This window comes from Colobus angolensis, unplaced genomic scaffold (assembly GCF_000951035.1).
Source record: "Colobus angolensis palliatus isolate OR3802 unplaced genomic scaffold, Cang.pa_1.0 Scaffold204, whole genome shotgun sequence".
NCBI lineage: Eukaryota > Metazoa > Chordata > Mammalia > Primates > Cercopithecidae > Colobus > Colobus angolensis.
In genome coordinates, this window is record NW_012115200.1 from 4,080,941 (window position 1) to 4,104,720 (window position 23,780).

General features: G+C 58.8%; 1 protein-coding gene across 1 annotated transcript in view; it reads right to left on the minus strand.

The window, feature by feature from the left end:
- The window catches only part of CFAP46 (cilia and flagella associated protein 46), a 147,014-nt gene that overhangs the window by 9,818 nt on the left and 113,416 nt on the right, over positions 1-23,780 (minus strand). Inside the window, exons 51-58 of the mRNA XM_011941989.1 lie at positions 19,432-19,502; positions 19,273-19,333; positions 19,162-19,197; positions 18,739-18,841; positions 17,732-17,844; positions 15,859-15,940; positions 15,327-15,407; positions 13,460-13,829 (exon numbers count right to left, since the gene is read on the minus strand). Of these exons, the coding sequence (XP_011797379.1) occupies positions 13,460-13,829; positions 15,327-15,407; positions 15,859-15,940; positions 17,732-17,844; positions 18,739-18,841; positions 19,162-19,197; positions 19,273-19,333; positions 19,432-19,502 (917 nt within the window). The remainder of the gene's footprint in view (positions 1-13,459; positions 13,830-15,326; positions 15,408-15,858; positions 15,941-17,731; positions 17,845-18,738; positions 18,842-19,161; positions 19,198-19,272; positions 19,334-19,431; positions 19,503-23,780) is intronic.

A 23,780-nucleotide genomic window follows, 5' to 3' on the forward strand; every position in this document is an offset into this window, starting at 1 on the left:
GTCTACACTGGGTCCAGGAACCGTGTGGGTGCAGCGTCTACACTGGGTCCAGGAACAGTGTGGTGTGCAGCGTCTACACTGGGTCCAGGAACCGTGTGGGTGCAGCGTCTACACTGGGTCCAGGAACTGTGTGGGTGCAGCGTCTACACCGGGCAGGCTGCTTCTCTTCTCCCTGGTGGTCGTGCTTTGGGGACACATCCCTGGGACCCCTGGCTGCTGGGAGCTGCCCCGTGCAAGTGCCCCCGCCTTCTGCTGATGGAATCCGTCATCTTCACTCACTTCTCAGGTGAAGTTCTTAGAAAGAGTGGCACGTCCCAAGCTCCTTGGTCCCGAACTGAGCTGCCCCGTCTGTTGGCACAGCTCAGGTTTCTGGCCGTGTGACTTCAGCCCTGACGCCCACCTGCGTTGCCCCCGCCCTCTGGGCTGCAGGCGCAGCTCCTCCCTGTCTGCCGCTCATTTTTCTTCCTCTCCTTCCGGGCCCACCCTCAGGACCTCCCCTGGGTCAGCAGCCCTGCTGGCTGACAGACACCTCCAGGGCCCTCTTGGCTCCCTGGCGGGCACTGAGGACCCCATATCTGTGCTGCCACCCAGGGTGCACTGCCCGGGACCTCCCATCTTCACATGGGTGTCCCACAGCCCCCAGGGGAACAGCTCCGCCTCCCCTCCTGGGTCCTGCATGATCCCCGGGACAAGGCCACCCGACGCCCGCGCCTAGAGGAGCTCACTGGAGCCCACAGCTGGTGAGCGGCCCTCCAAGGGGGCCTCTGCCGCTGGAGGGCAGCTCCATGGAGCAGCTGGCGTGGCTCTCCTGCCTCTGGAGGCACCTGGCCCTCAGCTGGAGACCTTTGGCCACCTGGGCCCCCACAGTCCCAATAAGCTGGGCCAGAAAAGGCTCTTTGCCCCTGCAGCGGCCAGCACACAGTCGCTGTGGGCTCTGGCTGGGGAGGCCCCGGGGCAACGCCGTCCCTTGAGGACATCAGAGCCCACGCAGGAAGCCGCCTTCCCACCTGTGGGCACGAGCCGGCGGGGGGTGACTGAGCCCCCCTCAGCCACTGGAGGAGACTCCCCAGGAGCAGGCGGGCCACCGTGGCTGCCGAGGTGGAGGGGCCACGCCGCCTGTGGGATGGCCACGCATCACCTCAGAAACGCTCTTCTCTGGGGTCCCAAGAATCTTGTCTCCTTCAGGAAAGGACAAGGAGACGTGGCTGTAAATCACGCCCAGAGCTAATTCCCCAGGGCTCTGGGGCACCAGATGTGCAGCCGGCGTAATGAGCTCTCTCCCGGGGCCTCTTGGGCGTCTGGCCACGTGGCGCACGCACTAATTGAGTGCTGAGCCCTTGGAGATTTGTGTCAGGAGCCTGCTCCGGCGCCTTGGCTGTGATCCGAGGATGAGATCGGACCAGCGTCGGCCAAGGGGCTTCCGGAGGGGCTGGCTCCTGGCGCCACTCCAGGCTGGGCCACGGTGCTGTGCGGGGATTCCTGGTGGGTGAGGGCCCCCGGGCGGGCGAGGGGTGTGTGGTGCCACAGCCAGTGCCTCCCCACGATGGGTGCCCCTGATCATGGGCATCTCTGCAGGTCCTCGGGGCCCCTCCTGTCCAGGTCTTCACAGAAGCCCAGGCCCTGGGTGCCCAGTGGCCTCGGTGGCCGCGTCTGCGTAACAGAAGCCGAGCGTGGGACAGCTGCAGCTCAGGACCATCTGAGCCCTGCCCTGCGGGGTGCTCTGAGTTCTCGGGGTGTCACTTCTTTGTCCATTTACCCTGGGTCTTGGTTGAGTTCCAGTGGCGGGCAGAGCTCAGACGGGAGCAGGGCTCGCAGTGAACGCCGGCCGGGAGAGTGCCACCAGCCTGTGCTGGGTCACCGTGCGGTGCCAGTGGAGGTGCCCTCTGCCCAGGAGCTGTGGGGGAGCCCGGGGCTGCCACCGGGACACCGTGTGGGTCGCTGGGAAGACCCAAAAGTGGGGAGGAAGCCGCCAGGCGCGGGGACAGCAGAGGTGGCTACTTCTCCCGGCAGTGGAAGCCCACCCAGGGCCTCACCGGGGGCGCACACAGGCAGGGGCGAGTCTGTGAGGAGAAAATGGTCTCTGGATGGGGAGCCCAGGCAGGGTCCCCACAAGAAGATGGTTTCAGACAAGAGTGAAGGGGTCGCCCACCGTCCCCGCATGTCCAGGCTCGCGAGGGCCTCGTCTCCAGAGCCTTCATGCTGGCATCACATGTGAGAGGGTTTATCCAGGACGGGACACTTGTCCCAGGGCATCCCCTGCCTGGGGAGTGGCCTCTGACTTTTGGGGAGCACAGCTGCCGTGTGAGGCCCCCTGGCCAAGCCGCCCCTCCCCGGCCGTTCTACCTGCATCAGCTTAACAGAAACTCCATCTGTGACTGGAGCGTTGCCCTCCCACCCCAGCCTCCACTTCCAGCCGAGGGAACTGCGCCTTGTCTGGCGTGGGAGTCGGAGGCAGATCTGGGGCCTGAGGCCTTGAGGCTTCAGGTGAGTCAGTGTCTCCAGGGCAGGGCTGGGGAGGACAGCCACTGCCCTGGGTCCTGGTCTGGGCAGGTGCCCTGAGGCCGGGCGGCCTGCAGCTTTCCCACCACAGTTGGGTCTGGCACCCCCTGCCTGGGGTCGCAGGTCCCTGAGCCACAGCCTGAGGCTGCCCACGCAGCCATCCTAGAGGGCTGCGGCCTTCCCAGTGACGGTTGGTTCTGGAAATGCTTCAGGCCCTGGAGTCAAAGGGAGTCCAATAGGAAGACAGGACTGGTGGGGAGGGGTGGGGGCCGGCGGAGTTGTGGGGGCCAGTGGAGGCAGTCAGGGGGTCAGGGAGGACGGGGGAACTGATGGGCAGGGACATGGGAGCTGGGGAAGGGGCTCGGTCTGTCCTGGCCTCTGCCATCCCTGACTGAGTTGAGCTCAATTAATCTGAATTAATCCACTTTTCCCAGCGAGACTGCACCTCCTGCCCAGACAATGCTACTTGTTCGGCTTCTCCCAGGGCCCTGAACCTGCCCTCCCAGGTGCAAATGCTCCTGGCTCCCAGATTCCACATTCCCCCGGGAGATGGGGGCGCCCATTCCGGGACAGGACGCAGGAGGAGGTGTGCACGGGCCACGTCCCAGGGTCGGTCCCCCAGGCAGGTGGATCACTTGAGGTCAGGAGTTTGAGACCAGCCTGGCCAACATGGTGAAACCCCGTCTCTACTAAAAATACAAAAATTAGCCAGGCGTGGTGCGTGGCTCACACCCATAATCCCAGCTACTAGGGAGGCTGAGGCAGGAGAGCTGCTTGAACCAGGGAGTCGGAGGTTGTAGTGAGCCGGTATCGTACCACTGCACTCCAGCCTGGACAACAGAGTGAGACTCTGTCTCAGAAAAATAACAATAATAAATAAATAAACAGACAGATCTGTGTCATTTCATCGTTAACTGTAAGTAGGCACCAGAAAAGCCCGGAGGAGCCTCTGGGCACCGAACCCGCGGGCGCCCCTGAGGGAGGAGCAAGCACACCCTGTGTCTTCGTTGTATTCTCTGCTGTGCTTCGTTTGTTTTGTTTTGTTTTCTGTGAACATGTCTTGTTTTTATTGATAAAAACAACAAAGCACAGGATTTAGGAAATGCATCACAGGCACTCGCCTCGCCAGACGGAGCAGGTGCTGCCTGAGTTCCTGGAAGTTCTGGGGCCAACCCTCAGGCACAGTGGGTTCTGGACGCTTCTCTTGATGCTGGGGACCTTGAGTTCAGGGAGATTTGAGCTTGCTCCCAGCACTCTCAGGGGTCACACGGTTTGACCAGGTTCGAAGTCACAGCTAAAGACACCACCCACGATGGCAGTGGAGGCCACGCCGCACCAGGACGTCGGGTCACCCCAGCAGGCCTCTGGTCCCCAAATAAGAACACCTGGAGTCCTTTCCATAAACCCAGGGCCATTTCACTCCTGAGATCTGCTCTGGGGACGTCTGGAGATTCGAGGCAGCTTCTGAGCCACCTTGGGGCGGCGACAGTATCTCCAGGTGAATGAACAGATGCAGCCTGGGCAGCGCGGCAGGTGGCAGTTTTTCTCCCGTTGGCGTCCGCTGTGCTTTGTTGGGCAGGCTGGCCCTTCTCAAAGCCGCTGCCTCGCACTCTGCAGGTAAACCTTTCTGTTCTTTCCACTCACCAGAGTCTGAGCCACGGCAACGGTTAATTCCTGGGGTTCTGCAGGGAGCTCCCCTGGGTCCTTCCCTGGGAGCCGTCGAGCATGAACCCGGGTGTGCCCGGCCTGGTCCCGGGCCCTCAGCCTCCCAACGCCCCTGTGCCCGTTCTCACTGGCATGGCATGAGTGTCCACACCAGGCCAGCAGCGCAGGAACTGGAGGCTCCGTTTCAGGATTTCTCCGGTGGCAGATGACAGGAATCAGGTCCTTGCTGGCGGCAGCGGATGGGGGTGCAGAACTACCTTTTTGCTGTTTGCCTATTTACCCTTTTTGTCCCCATGCCAAGGTGGGAGCCGCTACACCCTGGGAGGCGCTGGAACGCGTGTGGAGGTCAGAGCCTGCTGCCGCCTCGGTCTCTGGGTGCCGGGGCAGCCATTCCTTCAAACGATGGGGTCCTTGCAAACTGGTGCCTCCTCAGGAAGTGGGAAAGACAGGAGATCGTCAGCGTCACAAGAGACCAAACCCTATTCTGCTAAATTCGAGGGAAGCCGCAAGATTGTGCAGGTTTTTCATAATGATCCTTCCACAAAGGACTGCCCGGTGCCTCATCGCACGTCCCTGCTTCTGCCACGGTCAGCATCGCTGCAGGACTGCGCTGTCCGCCTCGAATTCGAGGGTCTTGCAAAGCTGGTAAAACGGTGTGTTTTATGAATAGGAAATATTTCTGTGATCAAGCTCGTTAACATAACTTGTCTACCTTTGCGGAGAGTGAAACAGATGATAAATAAGCTCTATTAACATTTTTTTTTTTTGGTGTGAGGTTTTTTTTTTCCATTTGGCTTTTAGAAATTATATTAATGATTTTTTTTATATTCAGATAAAGTAAGAAAAAATTTAAAATTTAAAAAGTACTCCTTGGACTGTAGGTGCGTTGCTGGCTCTGGGTTTTTTTTTTCTTACTTGGTCACTAGGTTACAAGATAAGGAGGAAAAACTGACTTTCAGACAAACTTGACAGTTTTAATACCTGTATGTCATTGTAAGAAAAAAGCCTATGTAATACTTTTAATCAAGATGACTCTTCGGACGCATTACACTGGTTGATTAATTCTGGTTTAACATGGCTCCGTGTCTCCTCTCCCCGGGTCTCTCCGGCTCGTGGTTCGGGTCTGCGTGGTCTTGGATTATTCTCTCTTCCACGGCCTTTCCTGCCTCCCCCAGCGTCCCCCACCTCTGTGACGTGACAGAACAGTCCTGTTAGGAGACGTGTTTCTCGGTGTGACCCGGAGATGGGCCAACGCGGCTGGGCTGGGCACGGTGGGGGCTGAAATCAGGCTGCAGTCGTGGCCCGAGGCCTCACACGTGCTGCCCTGATGTGTGGGATTCCAGGGTGGGCACAGCTAGGAGGAAGCCTGGGGTCACAATGGCTCACAAACCGTATGGGGTGGGCGGAGTGGGGCCGTGTGTGGCTGTGGAGTTTGTTGCAGGACTGGGCTTGGAACGGCCATTTGGTGTTGGGCCCTGGCTGCTCCAGGGTTTTGCTCAGTGAGTTGGGAGAAGGGGCCTGGGAAGAAGCTGCTGTCCTCTGTGGCGGGAGAAGGGGAGGCTTCTGGCTGCTCAGGGAGCTGTGGACCCATTCCTGCCATGGCCCTAGAGCACACCCTGTGGTGAGGCTCTGGGCCAGGGCTTGTGTGGGATGTGGGGAGTACCGGGCTGTGGGGCCTCCATGGAAGAGGCAACCCCCAACACAGACGCCAGTGGGGAAGCAGTTCCACAACTTCCTTGCCAGACCCGCAGGCCACATGGCCACCTTCGACGCACCGTCCCACAGCACAGGCGGGCAGGGGGTGCCCGGGGCCGGTAAATCACCTTTGGCCAGGACCAGCGCCGGGATTCCAGCCCAAGTGATGTGGCTTGGTGCTCACTGGAGAGGAGAGGAGGGAAGGTGGTGCCCAGTGTAGGCCCTGACCTGAGTCTGGGACGCCTCGCCTGGGCCTGGTGTATTAGTCCGTTTTTATGCTGCTGTAAAGAACTGCCCGAGACTCGGTAAAGTATAAATAAAAGACGTTTAACTAACTTCTGGTTCCGTGTGGCCAGGGAGGCCTCAGGAAACTCAGTCATGGTGGCAGAGGGGCCTCCTCTGGGTGGCTCAAGGGCCATCTGGGGGAGTTGGCTGGAAACTGGAGGGGCCCCTCTCCCTGGACTGCCCAGCCCTGGCCAGCCTGTGGGGTGTGCGGTCAGGTACTGACTGATGGGGAACGCACCCCCCCCCAAGGCCCTGTTTGGAGGCCCCCGTCTTCCACCTGGATGGGCCACAGGCTCAGGACACAGCCTGGCCTTGCGATGTCACACACCCCCGCGGCACCTGGCCTTCCTGAGGCCTTGCGGGCGAGTGACAGGGCCTGGGTGGGGCCCCAGCTTTCCCCCAGCCTCTGGCCTTGGGGCCCCCAGCACAGGGCCGGCCAGGCTGAGGTTGTACTTCCAACATCAGAGACCCTGGATGTGGGGCAGCTGTGCAGGCCCCTCCTGGCAGGGGGCTGGGGCTCTCCGAGGCGGGGGCGGTGACATCTCTCCGAGGCGGGGGTGAGGATGTCCGAGATGGGGGTGGGGACGTCTCTCTGCGGTGGGGATGCAGACACCCCTGCCCGGTTCTTCTCTCCACATTCGTGTCTCTGCTATGGCTGTGCCTTTCTGCCTCCCCAGGGAAGCTGTGTAACCAGAACAGAACCTGTATTTCCTCTTGCTGGACCATCCCCTCTGCAGCCTTGCTCACGTGGGCTGGTCCTCTGTCCACAGTCCCCCTCGTTCCTCTCCCTGTCGCCTGGTCTCTCGCCCGGGTCGGAATTCCTGGATGAACAGGACAGAGCGGCCTTGGGAACCACACTCGTCACCCCTGGAAGCAATTACGGGCCGCAGCAGCCTCGGGCAGCAGGCCCAGGCCCCACCCTCGAAGCCGGTGCAGACCTGTTCTCAAGGACTCTACGCTGGAGGGGAAAATGCGGCTTCGGGACCCCTGCTCCCGTGCATGGTCCGTGTGGTCCTGTGGTCCCACAGCGTCCACAGAATCAGGTTCTCTGACGAGAGCTAAACCAGGGGCGATGCTGTTGCTCACTCATGTTTACGGAGTCTGAGGTGAGCTAGTCAGGACGGGAAGCTTCTGACACTGAGAGCACTGAGGACCCAGGCTCCTTCCAACTGTGGCTGTGCCGTCTGAGACACGTAGATTTTACCTCATAGTACCTCATGGCTGCCAAACTCCAGCCATCAAATTCCATCCCAGCCTGCAAACAGGAAGGAAAAAGAGCAAACTTTCCCTTTTATGGACATCCCTTGAACCAGAACTTAGTAAGATGGCCACACGTGTTGCAAGGGAGACTGGCCATGCACCTGGCCAGGAATGGGGGTTCTATTTCTTTTTTTTTTTCTTTTTTTTTTTTGAGACGGAGTCTCCCTCTGTTGCCAGGCTGGAGTGCAGTGTTGTGATCTCGGCTCACTGCAACCTCCACCTCCCAGGTTCAAGTGATTCTCCTGCCTCAGCCTCTCCAGTAGCTGGGACTACAGGCACCTGCCACCACACCCAGCTGATTTTTGTATTTTTAGTAGAGACGAGGTTTCACCATGTTGGCCAGGATGGTCTCCATCTCTTGACCTCATGATCCACCTGCCTCGGCCTCCCAAAGTGCTAGGATGACAGGCGTGAGATTTCTCAGGGACACTGGGAAGCTGGCTGCACACCTGGCCAGGAATGGGGGGTCTGTTACTAAGGGACCCCGGTTCTCTCTGACTCCCATTTCTTCAATCGGCAAGAACGGGGCCCAGGGAGGGGCACAGGATTCTGGGAAGTCTCAGGCCCTGTCCCTGCGGGGCTGGGGCTCAGTGATGCGGAGAAGGGAGGGGAGCAGCCCCTACAGCCCAGAGAGCAAAGCTACTTGTGATGGAGCCACTCCCCTCCCTTCTGAGTGAGTCCTGTGGCCCCAAGCCCTGGGGCTCTCCCTCTCCTAGGGCCTGATATTGGTGGGGGGCTGCCTCACCCCATTGTACGTCAGCCAGTATTTAGGGGCTGAGGTCTCCAAGCTCCTCAAAGGTGGCAGTACATTCTGGGGCTGGGGTTCCCAAGAAAAATCCTTCTCAAGCCCCTTAAAAGGCCCCCCAGGACAGTCCTGGGTCCAGCCTTCTGCCCTCAGGGTTTGGGGTACGGGCTCCGCAGGGGCCTCCAGCCGCCTCAAGAGCCTCCTTCCAAAGACGAGGTCTCCTGGGGTCAGGGGTTGTAGGGTCTCTGCCCCTTGGGATATTGAGCACCCCAAGTCCCTCCAGCACCCCGACCCCACCCAGGCTGGACTCAAGGCAGGGCCAGAAAGATGGGCAGGTCTGGGTGAGCTCCAGCCACAGGCAGCAGGGGGAGTTCAGCCGCGTCCCCATTATCTTAACCCATCTCTTGCCTCTTGTCACAAAGAATTAAAATCCGTAATAGGAACATGTAAGAGCTGCCCGTAATTGTGTGGCCATTAGCCGACTGCACGGGGTGTCAGTCTAGCCATCTCGCTCCGGTCCCAGTGAATTGTGATAAAAATGTCAAACAATTAGATTATATTGGCCACTAGCACAGTGATGAGTAGCCAGGCAGGCATGTCCCTCGAGTCACCCTAACAGCAGGAGTGGCTCTGCGCCACGCTAAAGCCACTCCAGGACAGCAGGACGGGCCGACGGGGGTCAGCATGTCGGCCCAGCAAGCGGGAGCATCCAAGGAACCCACGCCCCGGCCCCTTGGAGCCCAGCTGGAGAGGCCGTGGGGCCAGAGGGAGGCGTGGGGGAGGGGCAGGGGAGGGTAACCCCTGGGAACAGGACAGAGGTGGGGGGCCCAGGCCCCTCTGAGGGCGCAGAGCCCTGAGCTCAGCAAGGAGGGGAGGGAGCTCCCAGGGCCCAGCCCTGCACTTGGGAAGGGGGCCAGGAGGGGGATGAGCAGCTGACCGACCCCAGAGCCTCAGGTCCACCCCCTTGGCCCTGTCCCCACGGCCCTGTCCCCTCGCAGGACTCTCGCTCCTCCTGCCCTTCCCAGGAACCACGGCTGCCTTTTTTTCTTATGGGTGAAGATGTATTGGAAATTGATTTCTGTGTTGGAAATGGGATAATTAAACTGGTTGTTTCCATCTTCATCATCGTCATCATAAAAAGAGGACAGCCGGGTGAGGCTGGCGTGAGGTGACACCCACGTCTCACACGAGGGAGCATTAATTGAATACAAATGGCCTCTCCTGAAGTTGCTGAGTTATATTTCAGAGATATGGGATAATGATGCCACTTAATCATTTTTACAAGATATAAAATTACTGGCTCCTCTGGGAAGATCATTAAGGAAAACAATTGTTCACAGCAATTGAAGATAGAGTTTTAATTATTTAACACAGAAATTAAACTATTAGAGACCAGTGTTGGATGAGGCAACTTAATAGAAATTTATATACAAGTGTCTGTGAACATTTTAGTTTTATTAACCCGCCTAATTCCTTCATCCAAATCCGTCTGAAAGGCCTCTTGGCTGTGCCTAGAAGCTGTGGCCCAGAGCCCCTGTGTCTCTGGGGAGGACGGCCAGGCCGTGGCTCAGAGGACATCCCGGGAGCCCCCGGAACCCAAGGGCGCCAGGACAGGCCCCCAGGCTGCAGGGGAGGGCCTGAGGCTGCCAAAGCAGGGAGAGGCGGAGGTGGAGTAGGGGTCAGGGGGCTGCGGGTGCACCTGGGGATTAAAAGAGGAATGACTGCAGGGTGCTGGCCACACCTTTTGGCCTTCCCTCGGCCTTTTGGGTGGGAACGTCGGGGACCCACCTTCCAAGCCACACGTGTGTGACCCCAGTGGGTATGGGACGGGGAGCACCAGCTGTGCCCAGGCCCCCCCAGCCCACTCTGCTGTGGCCCAGACCTGATGGGGCCCTGTCGCCTCACCCTGTCCAAAGAGGCCACCTCCGCCGGTGCAGTGAGGGGCCGAGGCTGCGTTCCAGAGACCGGGCTGCTGGGAACTCACTCTCCTTTAGAGGGTCCCTGCCAGGTGCTTGTCGCAGGGTAAGGGGGGCTTTAAACGAGTACTCGGACTTGACCATCTCCAAGTGGGGAAGCTGGGAAAGTTACTGGAGACACAGCACAAGCTTCACTGTGCAGGAACGGAGGGTGACGGGGGCCAGAAAGGAGCCCTCAACATTGCCGTCTGGTGTGGCTTTGGGTGCGGGCTAAGAGGGAGCGCTTCCTAAAACCCTCGTTCTAAATGTGTAAACATTTTCCATCTGTAAACTAATAAACGGACATTTTTAGAGGGTGGAAGAACCGAAGGCACCAAATTGGGCAGCTTGTTGGGGGTGCCCTCCACCCACCTGGGACCCGAGCAGGACGAGGCCTCGTGGGAGGGAATCACCAGGGCTGGAGGGAGGTCGCCTCACCCAGTACGCAGTCAGGAAGCGGGGGGCAGCCCCAGCCTGGGCACAGTGAGCCTCACCCCGTGCTCTCCCGAAGGCCCGGGCCAGGTTTCCAGCTGCTTTCCAGGGAGAAGATGGGGCTGCCGAGGGTGTGGCCTGGGGCCTGTGCTCACCCGGTCACTGTCCAAGGGGGACAGCAGTGCAGGAGGGTCCCTGCCTCCCCGATCCCGAGGGCCCTCTGACATGAGGGAGGCCTGGGCTGGGGCCCGCCGGCTGGTTGCGCCTCTCCCGGAAGTCCCGGCCCCCACAACCCATGGAGAACCCATGGTTCTGCATGCAGAAACCATGCAGCGTGCTCAGGGCCTGCAGGCTGAGGGCTGACACCGCGAGACCACCTCCGTCCCCCATCAGCTCCAATAAATCCCAGGCCTTCTGCTCCTGCCTTACAGTTTTTAGGGTTACATAAATTTCACCAATGCAATTTTTTTATGCTTGAATATATTACAGAATGCCACTTCTGTTATGGAAGCTAATTGATAATGTGATTTGTTATGTTGCCGGGACATAATTCAGAAAGTTATTTTAAAGCCTGTGATGCATGGAACAGCACTCACGGTTTAATATTTCTCACATGCGTGGACACAGTGCAGGGTAAAAATGTGGTACTGCACGGATGAAATATTTCCAGAAGCTTTTATTCTTGTTGTTTGGGTGGGCGCCAGCAGCTCCATAGAAGGGAACCCATATTTCCAGCGCAGCTCTGATTTGAATTTATTTCCTGGTCATTAGTTAGCTTTTTTTTTTTTTTTCCTAAACTGAAGCAAGTGTGTGTATATATTTGAAAAAAGAAAAATCAAACAAAAAAAGGGGAATCACACATAACCTTTCAATATTATCAAAGATGTGCATTTAAAATTTTTATGTCAAATTAATGATAGATTCACAGGAAGTCACAAAAACAGTGCAGGCGGCAAAGCCGGGACATGAGACTGGTTCAAGCTCTCGGAGAACTGCGGGTGCCGTGGTCTGTTTTCACCACCTGTATGGGCGTTCCTTTCTCAGGTAGGGATGGGCGCTGCTGCCACAATCAAGACACACAGCTGGTGTGTCAGCAGCCGGCCCCCGTGCCAGGCGCACTCACTGTGCAGTGCTAGAGCTCTGCCGCTTTGAGATACTCTGCAAGCCGCACCCTGCAGTGTGTGAAGCTTCTGAGGCTGGCTTTGTCCTCAGCCCAACTCCTGGAGGTCTGTCCGGGCCGGAGCCACCATTCCTTTGCTTCTGTTGCCGGCAGTGTTAACCCCGAGTGGACAGAGCCGGGTTTGACCATTTGCTTGTGGACGGACACAGGGTTGCTATCAATGCTCCTGTGCGCATTTGTGTGCAAGTGTGTTTCCCGCCCTCTGGGCTAAACGCCTAACAGTGCAGTTGCTGGGTTGCGGCTTGACAAGAATCTGGTAAACTGTTTTCCAAAGAGGCTGCACCACAATGTGTGAGAGCCCATTTCCTGGTGTCCTCACCAGCGTTTGATGGTATCTTTATTCTTTTTTAAATTCTAGCTATAGGAATAGGTTCGTAGACTTTTTTTTTTTTTGAGACGAGTCTTGCTCTGTCTCCCAGGCTGGAGTGCAGTGGCACGATCTCGGCTCACTGCAAGCTCCGCCTCCCAGGTTCAAGTGATTCTCCTGCCTCAGCCTCCCGAGTAGCTGGGACTACAGGCATGCGCCACCACGCCCGGCTAATTTTTGTGTTTTTACTAGAGATGGGGTTTCACCATGTTGGCCAGGATGGTCTTGATGTATTCACCTTGTGATCCACCTGCCTCGGCCTCCCAAAGTGCTGGGGTTACAGGCGTGAGCCACCGTACCTGGCCCATAGACCTATTTTGGACAATTCTGGGGCTACCTGTCCTGACCCAGCTGTCTGGGCTCTCTTTGGCCTGGTGTCAGTGCCCTGCAGCAGATGGATGGGTGCCGAGCTGGGCGCATGGGCTCCACGGGCGCAGTGTGGGCAGGAACGCCTTCAGCAGACCCTTCCCTCCCTCACGGCGCATGGTCCCTGCTGCCCCATCAGACATGGAGGAGATTCTGAGGTTGCACAGGCAGCCTTGGCCTCACGTGGCTCCCACACTGAGGTCCTGTTGCCCATGGCAGGAGGGGGCTGCCCCCCTGGCCTTCAGGTCCCAGGCTGAAGAAACAGCCCCACGCAGAGGGCAGGCAGGAGCGCTGGCAGGAACACGCGAGGCTCACCCTCTGGCCCTTCAAGGCTGTCCTGGGCCTTCCCCTGTTCTTGGCCAGAGCCCATGTGTGTGGCCGGAGGGCAAGTCCCCAGCCCCATGGTCCTCCCATGGACCAATACGCCCTTTGACCCCCCGCCCCCACCCGTCTGCCTGGGTTGGGAGAGACATATCCAGAAGTTCAGAAAGGCCGTCTGGAAGGCACCTTTCTTCCCCCAGGAACGCCTGGATGCAGCAGCCCACCAGGAGTATGCACGGAAGAAAAGCATCTCCTCATGAGAAGCTCTACATGGTGCTTGCTGGCACAGACCCCCCCCCCTCCACACGAGTCTCCTTGTTCTGGAAGGTTCCTTCTGAGGGGCCCTGCACATGTGCAGGGGACGTGGCCTGGGCTGGAGTGAGCCCCACCCCCACCTCCACGCTGGAAAGCTGCTGGGCTCAGGGGGCGCATTTCTCACGGGCCAGCGTCCCAGAAGGTGCTGGGCCAGGAGCCCCACACCCGGAGCCTCAAGTCACAGAAACCACACACAGAGACTGGCTTTTGTGGTTTACTAAAACACTCAAATCAAAAACAGGCTCACAGTCCAAACAGTGCTTCTAGTCGAAGCAACTCAGCACTAGTGCCCGGTGCAGCACTGAGAGGCTCCATGTGCTGGGGCTCTGAGCCATGCACCGGGCACCTGGAGGCCCTGCCCGGGGGTGCCTCACCCCAGGGAAAGGCGGTTTTGCCGCCAGCATAGACAAGCCCCCTGCTGTGGGAGCGGCTGCCTGGCGGGAAGTCACTGGGGAAGGATCTCTGGCTGAGGCTGCACCGAGGGCTGGGGAGAGGCCCAGGAAGGGGAGAGAGAGCTGGGAGCTGGGGATGGGAGCCAGGAGGTGGGGATGGGTTGGCAGAGGGGCAGAGCCAAGGGCAGAGGCAGGTGCTAGGGCCACAGCAGCTGATGGGAGGCAGGTCCAGGCCTGTGCTAGCCAATGGCGTGGTGCGGCAGCCCGTACAGGACCAAGTTGAGCGTGGTGGGAAGGAGCTCGGAGCTCTGGAGCAGTGGCAGCTTGTCCTTCAAGATCTGAGAAACCTCGTCTGTGGAGAAAGGGTGGGAGCTGTGAACCCTGAGGCCCCGCAGGATGTCCAGCCCGGTGAGGGCCAAGGCACAGGTGCAGGGCGTGGCGGCGGCTCCGACTGAGGGCGCTGTGGGGAACACACTGCCATTCGCCAGGCCTCCCAGGTGCCCCCACCACCTGCACCCCTCCCGCACCGAGGCGTCCAGGCCTGCACAGCCGGGTGATGGCACCAGCATGGGACCTCCTAACCCGAAGCCCAATGTCCCCCCCTAGCCCTCGGCCAGGTGAGCTGCTCTGCTCGGGGGGCGCCCATCTAGGGTGTGGCTGTGGCCTTTGCAGGGTTGCCTTGCAGGGAGCAGCGTCCTCTGCCCCTTTTGAACAGTGTCAGTCACCCGGGCTCATGCCTGCATTGCGGGGACCAGAACTTGCAGGTCACCACTGAGCAGCAGCAGCTGAACAGCCGGCCTGGCTCTGCCCTTCTCCAATTCCCCTGCAGAGCACCGTGTGGGCCTCACACCAGCCACACCACCGCGGCATCCGTGTCTGCGGCATCCGTGTCTGCGGCATCCGTGTCTGCGCCCTGCTCTGCGTTTGCAGGGATGAGTGTGGGTTCCGTCCGCCTTCCTCCTGCTCCTCACTCCCTCCCTCCCCTGACAAGCAGGGATCCTTGGGCCCAGCATCCCTGGACCGTGGACCACGTGCTCTTTACACGATAAATTCCTGGTGAGCGGTGGATACTGAAAGCCTTGTGGGAAGCCTTCTCAGTCACGGCAGACCACCCCTTCTGTGCGCTGCCGAGCGCCTCAACTCAGGGTCCCGGGAAGCTCCTCTGTGGCTCCTCCCGCCTCACCGTGGCAGGAGGGTTTCGCTGACTCTGAAGGATGGCTGGGTGGGGTTCCGCCTGTCCGTGTTTGAGAACAGACCATGTCCCGTGCCCCTTCCCGACTTTTGCCCTGTGAGGTCCAGAGAGGGACGGGCGCTGGGTGCCATGTGACAGGCAGGCTGCTCTCCAGGAGGCCAATGGGACACACCCCTCAACCCACGAATTCCTCTTCCTGGCTGGGACTCCCGGCCACATCCACGGCCATCGGGTGCTGTGCTGCAGGCTGTCGGCCCCTGCGAGTCCTTGTCTGGGGACGGGCCAGGCACAGCTGCCACCTGGATTTCCCGCTGGTTCCCAGAGAGCCCTGGGCTCGAGGGGATTGTGTGACTGGAGGAATCAGCTCTCTGACCACCGCGATGCTCTCCCTCTGGGTTCTGGAGTCACGTGGCATTGTGGGCCGTCGCTGCTGAGGGGCGTGCCACTGTGGGGGGCTGGGGCAGTGCAGAGACGCGGGCAACTTCCTGGCAAGAACAAGCCCTCCCTCTTTCCGGCTCCTAGTGAATGTCGGGAGTCCCAGTCCCCACGGAGAAGCGGAGACACCTGTCCCCGCAGGGCTGTGGGGCGCACATGCCCCACGGGCAGCGGCTGCGGAGGGTGCTGAAGGCTGCGGGGTGCAGGCCGCCCCTCCCCTACCTTGGTTCACCGCCTCTTCCCCACTCATCTTCTGAAGGAGGCGCACCGTTTCTCCAACCGGCTTCCCGACGGCCAACAGATCTAGGAGAGAAGCATCCCCTCAGGCGGGCATGGACACCCTGGCAGCCTTGCTGAAGGGGTGCAGGACAGGCCCGGGGTGCCTGGGGCCCACGCACTTTCCCACAAGACGCTGGCCCGCAGTGCGTTGTCCTGCAGCAGCGTCGGCCACTGGTTTGCCAGGATGCTCTTGACACCCACCAGGCTCAGCAGGATGGCTGCCTCGACCGGCTCCTCCAGGGACAGCTGTGAGGCGCTGTGGAGACCCGGCTCCCGTGGGCTGGCGCCAGGGGCCCAGCCGAGTCGCCCCCTCCCCATGGACACCTCACCAATTGCTGGAATGCATGTGCGCCCCGACAGCTCTCGCGGTTCTTGAAACCCGCCCCCGCAGGCCCCTGCTCCCTCGTGGGTCCCACGCCCGTCTGACCTCTCCATCCTCAGCACCCCCGCCCATCCATTCCGAGCAGCCAGGCACCTCCTGTGCTCCATGCTCTCCATGTGCCGCCTCAAGCTCTGGTAGGACCGCGCCAGGTCCAGCAGGACCACCACCTGGCACTCTGCCGGGACAGGAAGGGTGGGAAGGGTGGCTCAGCAGCCTTGGCCCGACACGGGGAGTGGGGGTGGGGGTATGGGCGAGTGGGGCCTGCACCCCCAGGACACGATAGGGCATGGCACGCTGGCCACTCAGTTCCAGGCTCTGATCTCATGACCGTCAGGTTCTTTGCAGGGACCCCCTGGCCACAGTGGACCTGGCCAGCCTCAGGAGCCCAGGCCCTTCACAGCCTCCTCCAGGTGATTGTGCTGGGCAACAGGAAGTGTGGGAAGCCCACCTGGGCCCCCCAGCTTCCTCAGTGCCCCCACCGTGCCCGGACACCCTGGCACCCCACATGAATGAGGTGTATGAGGTGGAGCCCTCCCCAAGGACGGAGGGACGGGCTGCTGGGGGCAGCACTGACTGGGGGCCAATGTGAGGGACCACGTGCCCCTGTGTGGTGGAGACATGGGAGGCTCCTGGGGTGCAGGGGAGTCCTGGGCACTTGGGATGGGTTGGTCACCCTGGCCTAGGGCCTCCATGGAAGCAGGGACCGGGGGCCAGTGCAACCCTGGGCGTGCCTGCTGCGAGCCCTGTGGATGCCAGGGGACGGCTGCCCACTTCCACTGGCAGCCTGGCCATTCCTGCTGAAAGGACACCCAGCTGCATGAGGCCGAGGCTGCGGGGGAGTTGGGGGATCCCTGGTGAGGCCTCTTCTGCTTTACTCACTGCCTCGCTTGGAGTTAAACTTTCAAAGAGGCCCGTTTCTAACTCCACCTAGGATGCGCTTCTGGCACCTCTGATGGCCAAGGCCAGGCTTGCAGAGCAGAGTGGGGTCCTGCTTGGCCCCACCCAAGTGCAGGCCCCAGGTGCCAGGTGCCACGGGACAGGTGTCCACACACCTGCTCTGCTCCATCAACGGGGCCCACATACATCATGGGGGGCACAGCGCCTCCCAGGTCCCTGAAAGGCTCCCATCAACCCTGCACAGTGGGGACCAGAGAAAGTCACAGCGAGTGGGCCGGCCCCGCAGAGGGGCATCCAGAGGGGGCATCCCGGTGGGGCTGCAGCCACAGGAGCTGAGTCTGAGTGGTGGCCTTGGCACAGGGCTGAGCCACGCCTGTCTCCTGACCGCTCAGCCTGCAGTGTCGAGTGGCCGCGCCTGCTGTCTCCATCAGCGCCACCCTCGGGCCGTGGCGTGTGACGGGGTGATGTGCCCCCATGCATGTGCTCTGCTCATGCCATGCCCCCAGCCTGCTGTGCCATCCCCACCTCCTGCCAAAAGCCCCCCTTGTGCTGGAGCTGGCTGGGGTGTCAGTGTGCCGGGCACGGCAGGACCACACCTGGCAGCCCCTCCATGGCTGGTGGACAGTGAAGGGGGAGGCAAGGCCCCAAGTGCCTATGGTTAGACTAGAGGGGCCCTGAGGGAGGGGCTGTGACCAGTGAGGTCCTGAATTGCCCACCCCAGCCTTCCTGGGCTCCTGGGCCCAGCACTGACTCCTGGCCTGCCAGGTCTGAAAAGCGGGGCTGGGCGGAGTGGGGGCACTCAGAAATGAAGGACGGGAAGGCCAGAAGCTCCTGTGGCTTCCACGTCTGTGTGGGCCAGGCAGGGGGTGCAGGGGTGAGCAGAGGTCGTCCACCTACAGACAGGAGGGGCTGCGGCCGCAGAGGGTGGGGGCAGGAGGGGGCTGCGGCCGCAGAGGGTGGGGGCAGGAGGGTGGGGGCAGCCCCAGCAGGTGACAGTGGCCCTGCTTTGTCCTCTGGTGAATTTGTCCTGTGCCCCTGGGGGAAGGGGTGCCAAGAGGACCCCTCTCACCTTGCAAGTTCATGGCGACCAATCTCTCCACTAATATATGGGACAGGAAGCTCTCCATCCCATAGAAGAAAAAGCCGCTGCAGCTGCCCAGGGCCTGCTCCCACTGGGCCTGGCTGCGGAGAGAGGAGAGCGCGGGTCAACAGTGCCCATGCACCTACGCCAGACCCCACCGTGTGTTCTTAAAGCAGGCCACATCCTGTGTGGTCCACGCCCGTCCCACTGTGCGTTCAGCTGAACTTTCTTTCTTGTTCCCAATGCCCACGGCTCCCTCCTCTGTGCTGTGACCACAGGGGTTCTGACGGAGCCTAGTCAAGGGGACCCCCCCCATGAGCACTGACTTCTGTGCTGAATGAACAGCCCTCCCCGGCGGGGCTGGCTGCGGGAAGTGCTGGGGGCGCTTTCCCAGTGGCCCAGCACGTGGAGGTCAAGGCACCCCCAGTATTCCAGGCAGGGGAGACAGTGACCAGACCAGGGTTCCCTCCTTCCATACAGGACCCCAGCCCTGCCCCTGCAGCGCCCCACTCTGTACACACCTGCCCCTGCGCACACCTGCCCCTGCAGCCTCGCCCCTGCCATGGAGCCTGTGACATGGAGAGACCCCTCCCACCCGTGGCGCGCTCTCCCTGGTTGCTCTGGTTCCTTGCTGGCTGCTTGTGACACCTCTGGACCACAGAACCCCGAGGGCATCTGGGGGGCAGACTCTGCGAGTGGTCTCTGGAGGGGCTGCAGTGCTGGTGGTGAAGAGGCAGCCCCTGCTGCTGGACCACATGCTATCGGGGTGACCCTGGGGGCCCCAGGTTGCCATCTGTAAAGTGGGGTAACAGTGCCCCTCGCCCAGTCTCTGTGAGGACTCAAGGAGTTGGGTCTGTCTCAGCATTGCATGCTGTACCTGGTGGGACCTGCAGGACCCAGGGAGCCAGGGATGGGGGGCAGGGGCTCCCCAGAGACCTGCTGGACCCTGGAGACCTGCCACACTGTAAACGACTCCTGGGAGCCCAGATCCGAACCTGGGAAAGTGCTTGCTTCCCAGATGTCCCACCCATCGCGAAGTGAATGTGTCTTGGAATCTTTCCAAAATGTCTTGGGTGACGGAGACAGGAGTCAGCATTTCTGCAAGGAGAACGGGGTGGATACAGACCACGGTACTTCATCAGACACACGTGTGCAGGGCCGGGGCCCTGGGGAGGGGTCACAGTGAATGCAGGTGGATGTGTCAGTGCCCTGCCATGCCCTGTGGGGTGATGGTAGAACCAGGCCAGCCAGAGAGAAAACCCCAACAAATTAAAATATTTAAAGCCAAAACAAGGCAAGCACATATGCAGATTTTGGAGCCTCGAGGAGTGGGGCACCAGCTGCTGCCCACGACTGCAGGGCGGCAGGAGGCCCGAGGCTGGCGTGTGCCTGAACAGGGAGCCCTGTGCAGCACCCACCTGGGCCCTGGGCCTCCTCGTATGGGTCCACGATGACTGGGTCCTGGTCAAGGAGAAATGGGAGCACAGGGTGGGGTCTCGGTCCCCCCACCGGGGCTCATCAAAGGATACACTTGAAGTTGTTGGAGTCGACTATGATGCAGTCAGTGGGGATGGTCCGGGGGACGCTGCCCTGCAACCACAGAGCAGGGTCACGCCAGGTGCAGGGGCCAGGAGCCTGACCTCCAGCTGTGCCCACCAGCCCGAACCCCACCACAGACCCCCACCTACCTTCCTGCCCTTCTTCACTAGGCTTCTCTTTTTGGGGTCTCTGCTTCTCCCCTCCTTTTTCACGCCACCTTCTGTTGAAGACAAGAAAGAGGCAGGGATGTTTGGCAGCAGCTCGAGGCAGCCGTCCGGCCACACTGTCGGTTAATTTCATGTTATGCAAATTTCACTTCAATGAAAAAACACAAGTTGTGAAAACAAGCAATTTTAATTTCTGTAAAGTTGACATGGCAATAACTTCTGAAATGCAAAGGTTCACAGGGTTGGGGAAAGTCCTCCAGGAAGAACCACTCTCCAAAGGCTCCAAGGCCCACCTGGCTGGCCATTCACACACCCCACTGGGTACTCACCAGTGTGCCTGCTGTGCCTGGGCCCCTCGCTGGTTCCAGGGCCTTCTGTACAGGGATTTACAATCTGCCCCTTTCTACACACTTTCTTTTGCAGGCTCTGCGTAGACAGCCATGTGCCTGGGAAGGATGGCCACTTCCCTCCTGTTTGTGCCCTGTCTTTTCTTTCCTTTCTGTGTGCCTATGTTGGGGCCTCCAGCAGACAGCAGAATGGGGCAGAGAGACGCACGGATGGGGCTCACTGCTTCACCCCCTTCAGAGAGGCTGCTTCTAAGGGAGCCCCATTAAGAAGGAGGCTCGGCCGGGCGCAGTGGCTCAAGCCTGTAATCCCAGCACTTTGGGAGGCCGAGACAGGCGGATCACGAGGTCAGGAGATCGAGACCATCCTGGCTAACACGGTGAAACCCCGTCTCTACTAAAAAATACAAAAAACTAGCCGGGCGAGGTGGCGGGCGCCTGTAGTCCCAGCTACTCGGGAGGCTGAGGCAGGAGAATGGCGTGAACCCGGGAGGCAGAGCTTGCAGTGAGCTGAGATCCGGCCACTGCACTCCAGCCCGGGCGACAGAGCGAGACTCCGTCTCAAAAAAAAAAAAAAAAAAGGAGGAGGCTCTCTCTAGCTTTTGATGGATTTCTTTATCAGGATGGGGCATTGTGTTCCGTTCCTGGCTCACAAAGTAAATGTGTGCATTTTATCAAATGCTTTCACCCTGCGCTGACTGAAATGCTCACACGACTGTTCCTCTAGGACATCTGTAGTGTTTTAAGGTTAAACTGGGGCCGGGCACAGTGTCTCATGCCTGTAATCCCAGTGTTTTGGGAGGCCAAGGTGGGAGGATCGCTTGAGCCCAGGAGTTCGAGACCAACCTGGGCAACATAGTTAGCTCCTGTTTCTAAAAAACACCTAGCTGGGAATGGTGTCTTCCACCTGTAGTCCAGGCTATTCGGGAGGCTGAGGTGGGAGGATGGCTTGAGCCCAGGAGGTGGAGGCTGCAGTGAGCTGTGATTGTGTCACCGCACTCCAGCCTGGGTGACAGAGCGAGACCCTGTCGGGAAGTGGTAAGAAGGGGAGAGAAAAGGCTAAACTGAGTGATGACAGCTTATCTTTTTATGCATTTTTTGTGCTGTTCTGGAGCATCTGGGAGGAGTTAGGCTGGTCTAGGGAAGGATGGGAGGAGCTGTCTACTTTTTCTGATACTGAGAAGATTTATCTAATGCTGACATGCTCTGTTTCTTGACAGTCTGGCAGAATTCAGTGGAAACTGAATTCTGGAAAAGGATATATTTTTTGTAGGCAGACTTAAATCCATCGATGTCCTTTTTTATTGGTTATGAGACTCTTCAGGTTTGCTTTATTCCTGGCATCTGAAAGTGTTTTCTCCTAGTATTTTGTCCTTGCTGCTCAGGGGTTTTGCTATGTTGATTCAAAGTTGCTTGGAGGCTTCCATGTTCTCTTGTCTCCTTTGGTGCATCGTTAGGGCTGTGTCTCTTTCCGTTTCTGGCTTTCTTGGGGTGGCTCTTCTCTGTGGCATCTCTGTTTCCTTGGCATCATCTTGGGTACTTTCTGCATGTGCTCCTCTGCTCACCCTGTGATTATTCTGCCTCCTTGCTCTGACTTCTTTTTTTTTTTTTTTTTGAGACAGAGTCTCGCTCTGTCGCCCAGGCTGGAGTGCAGTGGCCGGATCTCAGCTCACTGCAAGCTCCGCCTCCCGGGTTCACGCCATTCTCCTGCCTCAACCTCCCGAGTAGCTGGGACTACAGGCGCCGCCACCTCGTCAGGCTAGTTGTTTTGTATTTTTTAGTAGAGACGGGATTTCACCGTGTTAGCCAGGATGGTCTCGATCTCCGGACCTCGTGATCCGCCCGCCTCGGCCTCCCAAAGTGCTGGGATCACAGGCGGGAGCCACTGCCCCGGCCGACTCTGACTTCTTAAATCAGGTGCTGAGCTTCCGAATTCCTGGTGCTCTTCCTGTTCTAACACCGACATTTACAGCTGCAACACCTTCGAAGTTATGTTTAGCAACATCTCGCTAGTTTTTGACATTTCCATGATCATTTCATTTCTTCTGAGTCCCATGAGATATTTAGAAGTGTGGTCTTGAATTTTCAAGTGTCCGAGGATGGAAAAAAGTCTGTCTTGGACTGCTTTCCGCCCTCCTCACACTGGCCTCAGGTGTGGGCCATCTGCCGGTGTCTGAGACACGGTGGGATCTGCTTCTCAATTTTGTGATTATTCCCAGCGTACCTGAAAAGATTGCGAATCACCATTTTTGAGGCACAGAGTTCCATGTCTCTATTAAGCCGAGATTGTTAATTATGTCGCCCCGAAGCCCCTCTTTTTGCTTTGTCTGTCAGACCCGTCAGTATTCCAGGCACGGTAAGATCTCCCAGCGTCGGGGCTGGTCGACGGCCGCACCCTGCAGTTTCTGCTTTTTATTGCTTCTTGTATTTGGAGGCTATTTCACGTCTCTGAGGAGGTGGACCTTCGATTCTCATGGTGTCCATGTCCCTAATAATGCCTGGCTCTAAAGTCTGTTTCCCTTGAGAGTCAGACACCAGGCCCTCCGGGTTACTCTTAAATATTTACTCATTTTCACTTCTCTTGGTTTATCACTTGTGATGGGCATGTTCCCGTGTTCCTGCAAAGGGCATGCAGCTGCATCCTCTTATCTCCCCTGTCGTCTCGTTAGCAGGGTTGGCCAATTTACTTTTTTTGATATACGACATAAATTGGCCAACTTCTACCATCTTACTGTTTTATTTTTATTTGTCCTGGTTTTCTATGTGTTTCTCCATTACTAGCTGTTGGATGCCTTGATTGAGGTAACTGGCCCATTCGTCTTCCTCATTCATTCTTCCTTCTCTATTCTTTGGGAGTTTGCACACCAGCTCTCTGGTGGTGCCCTTAGCATTTTACCATGCAGTGCGGCCACACCTGGCGGCACCCCAGACTCAGCGGTTCGCGGCGCCCCAGACTCAGCGGTTTGCGCCTGAGGACACTCAAGGCTCAGCCTATCTCTTCCTTTTGTGGCCGCTGGGTAATGCATCTCAAAAAAACTTAGATCACCAGCAGCCTGGCTTTCAGTTACTCTGTGGTGAGGGTTCTGTTAGTTTCTGTGGCTGCCGTTAACCAATTACTACAAAATGGGGGCTAAATATGGCACCGCTTCCTCTCTGATGGTTCTGGGAATCGGAGGTCCGAATGGGGTTCACCGGGTCACAATGGCGCACCGGCCTGGCCACCTTCTTTCTGGAGGCTCCCAGGGAGAATCCGTTCCTGGTTCCCGGCCAAGCTCTCCATCCTCACCATCGGCAGCGCAGCCCCCAAGCTCTTTCTCTGGCCTTCCTGCTTCTCTCGTGTGAGGGCTTTGTCATCACCTGGACCCTCCCATATCCGCAGGATCGCCTCCCATCTCAAGTCTGGAATCGTATCTGCAAAGCCCCAGAACCACGCGACGTCGCAGGCTCACAGGCACAGGGGCTGGGCCGTGGGCCCCTCTGGGCGGCCTGTGTCCTGCCAGCCACACTGTTGTTAGAGTGTCTAGTCGGGCTGCTGCTTTCCTGTTCTGCCCCTGCCACGACGGTGGTGGCTGCGTGGGGCCGTGGGGAAGGGAAGGATGTTTCAATAAGCGATGCACAGACAGCTGGATCCCCTTGGAGAAAAAAACCTTAAACTCCACCTCCCACTCCACAGAGTCCATCTCAGATGGCAGTTAGGTGGAAACGTGAACGGTGGAAAACAAAAGAAATGCATTTAGAGGATGTCATCGGAGAATATTTTCATGATCATGAGGTGAAGAAAGATTAAAAAAAACCCCAAACACACCTAATGTCAAACCACAGCTAACAGTGAAAAGCACAAAGCTTTCACCTAAGATCAGAAACAAGGCAAGGAAGCCCACTCTTGACACTTCTGTTTAAACAGCGCTGGAAGTCCCCGCTGCAGCAGTCAGGAAAGAAAGAGAAATAACAGGCTAGGCGCGGTAGTTCACGCCTGTAATCCCAACA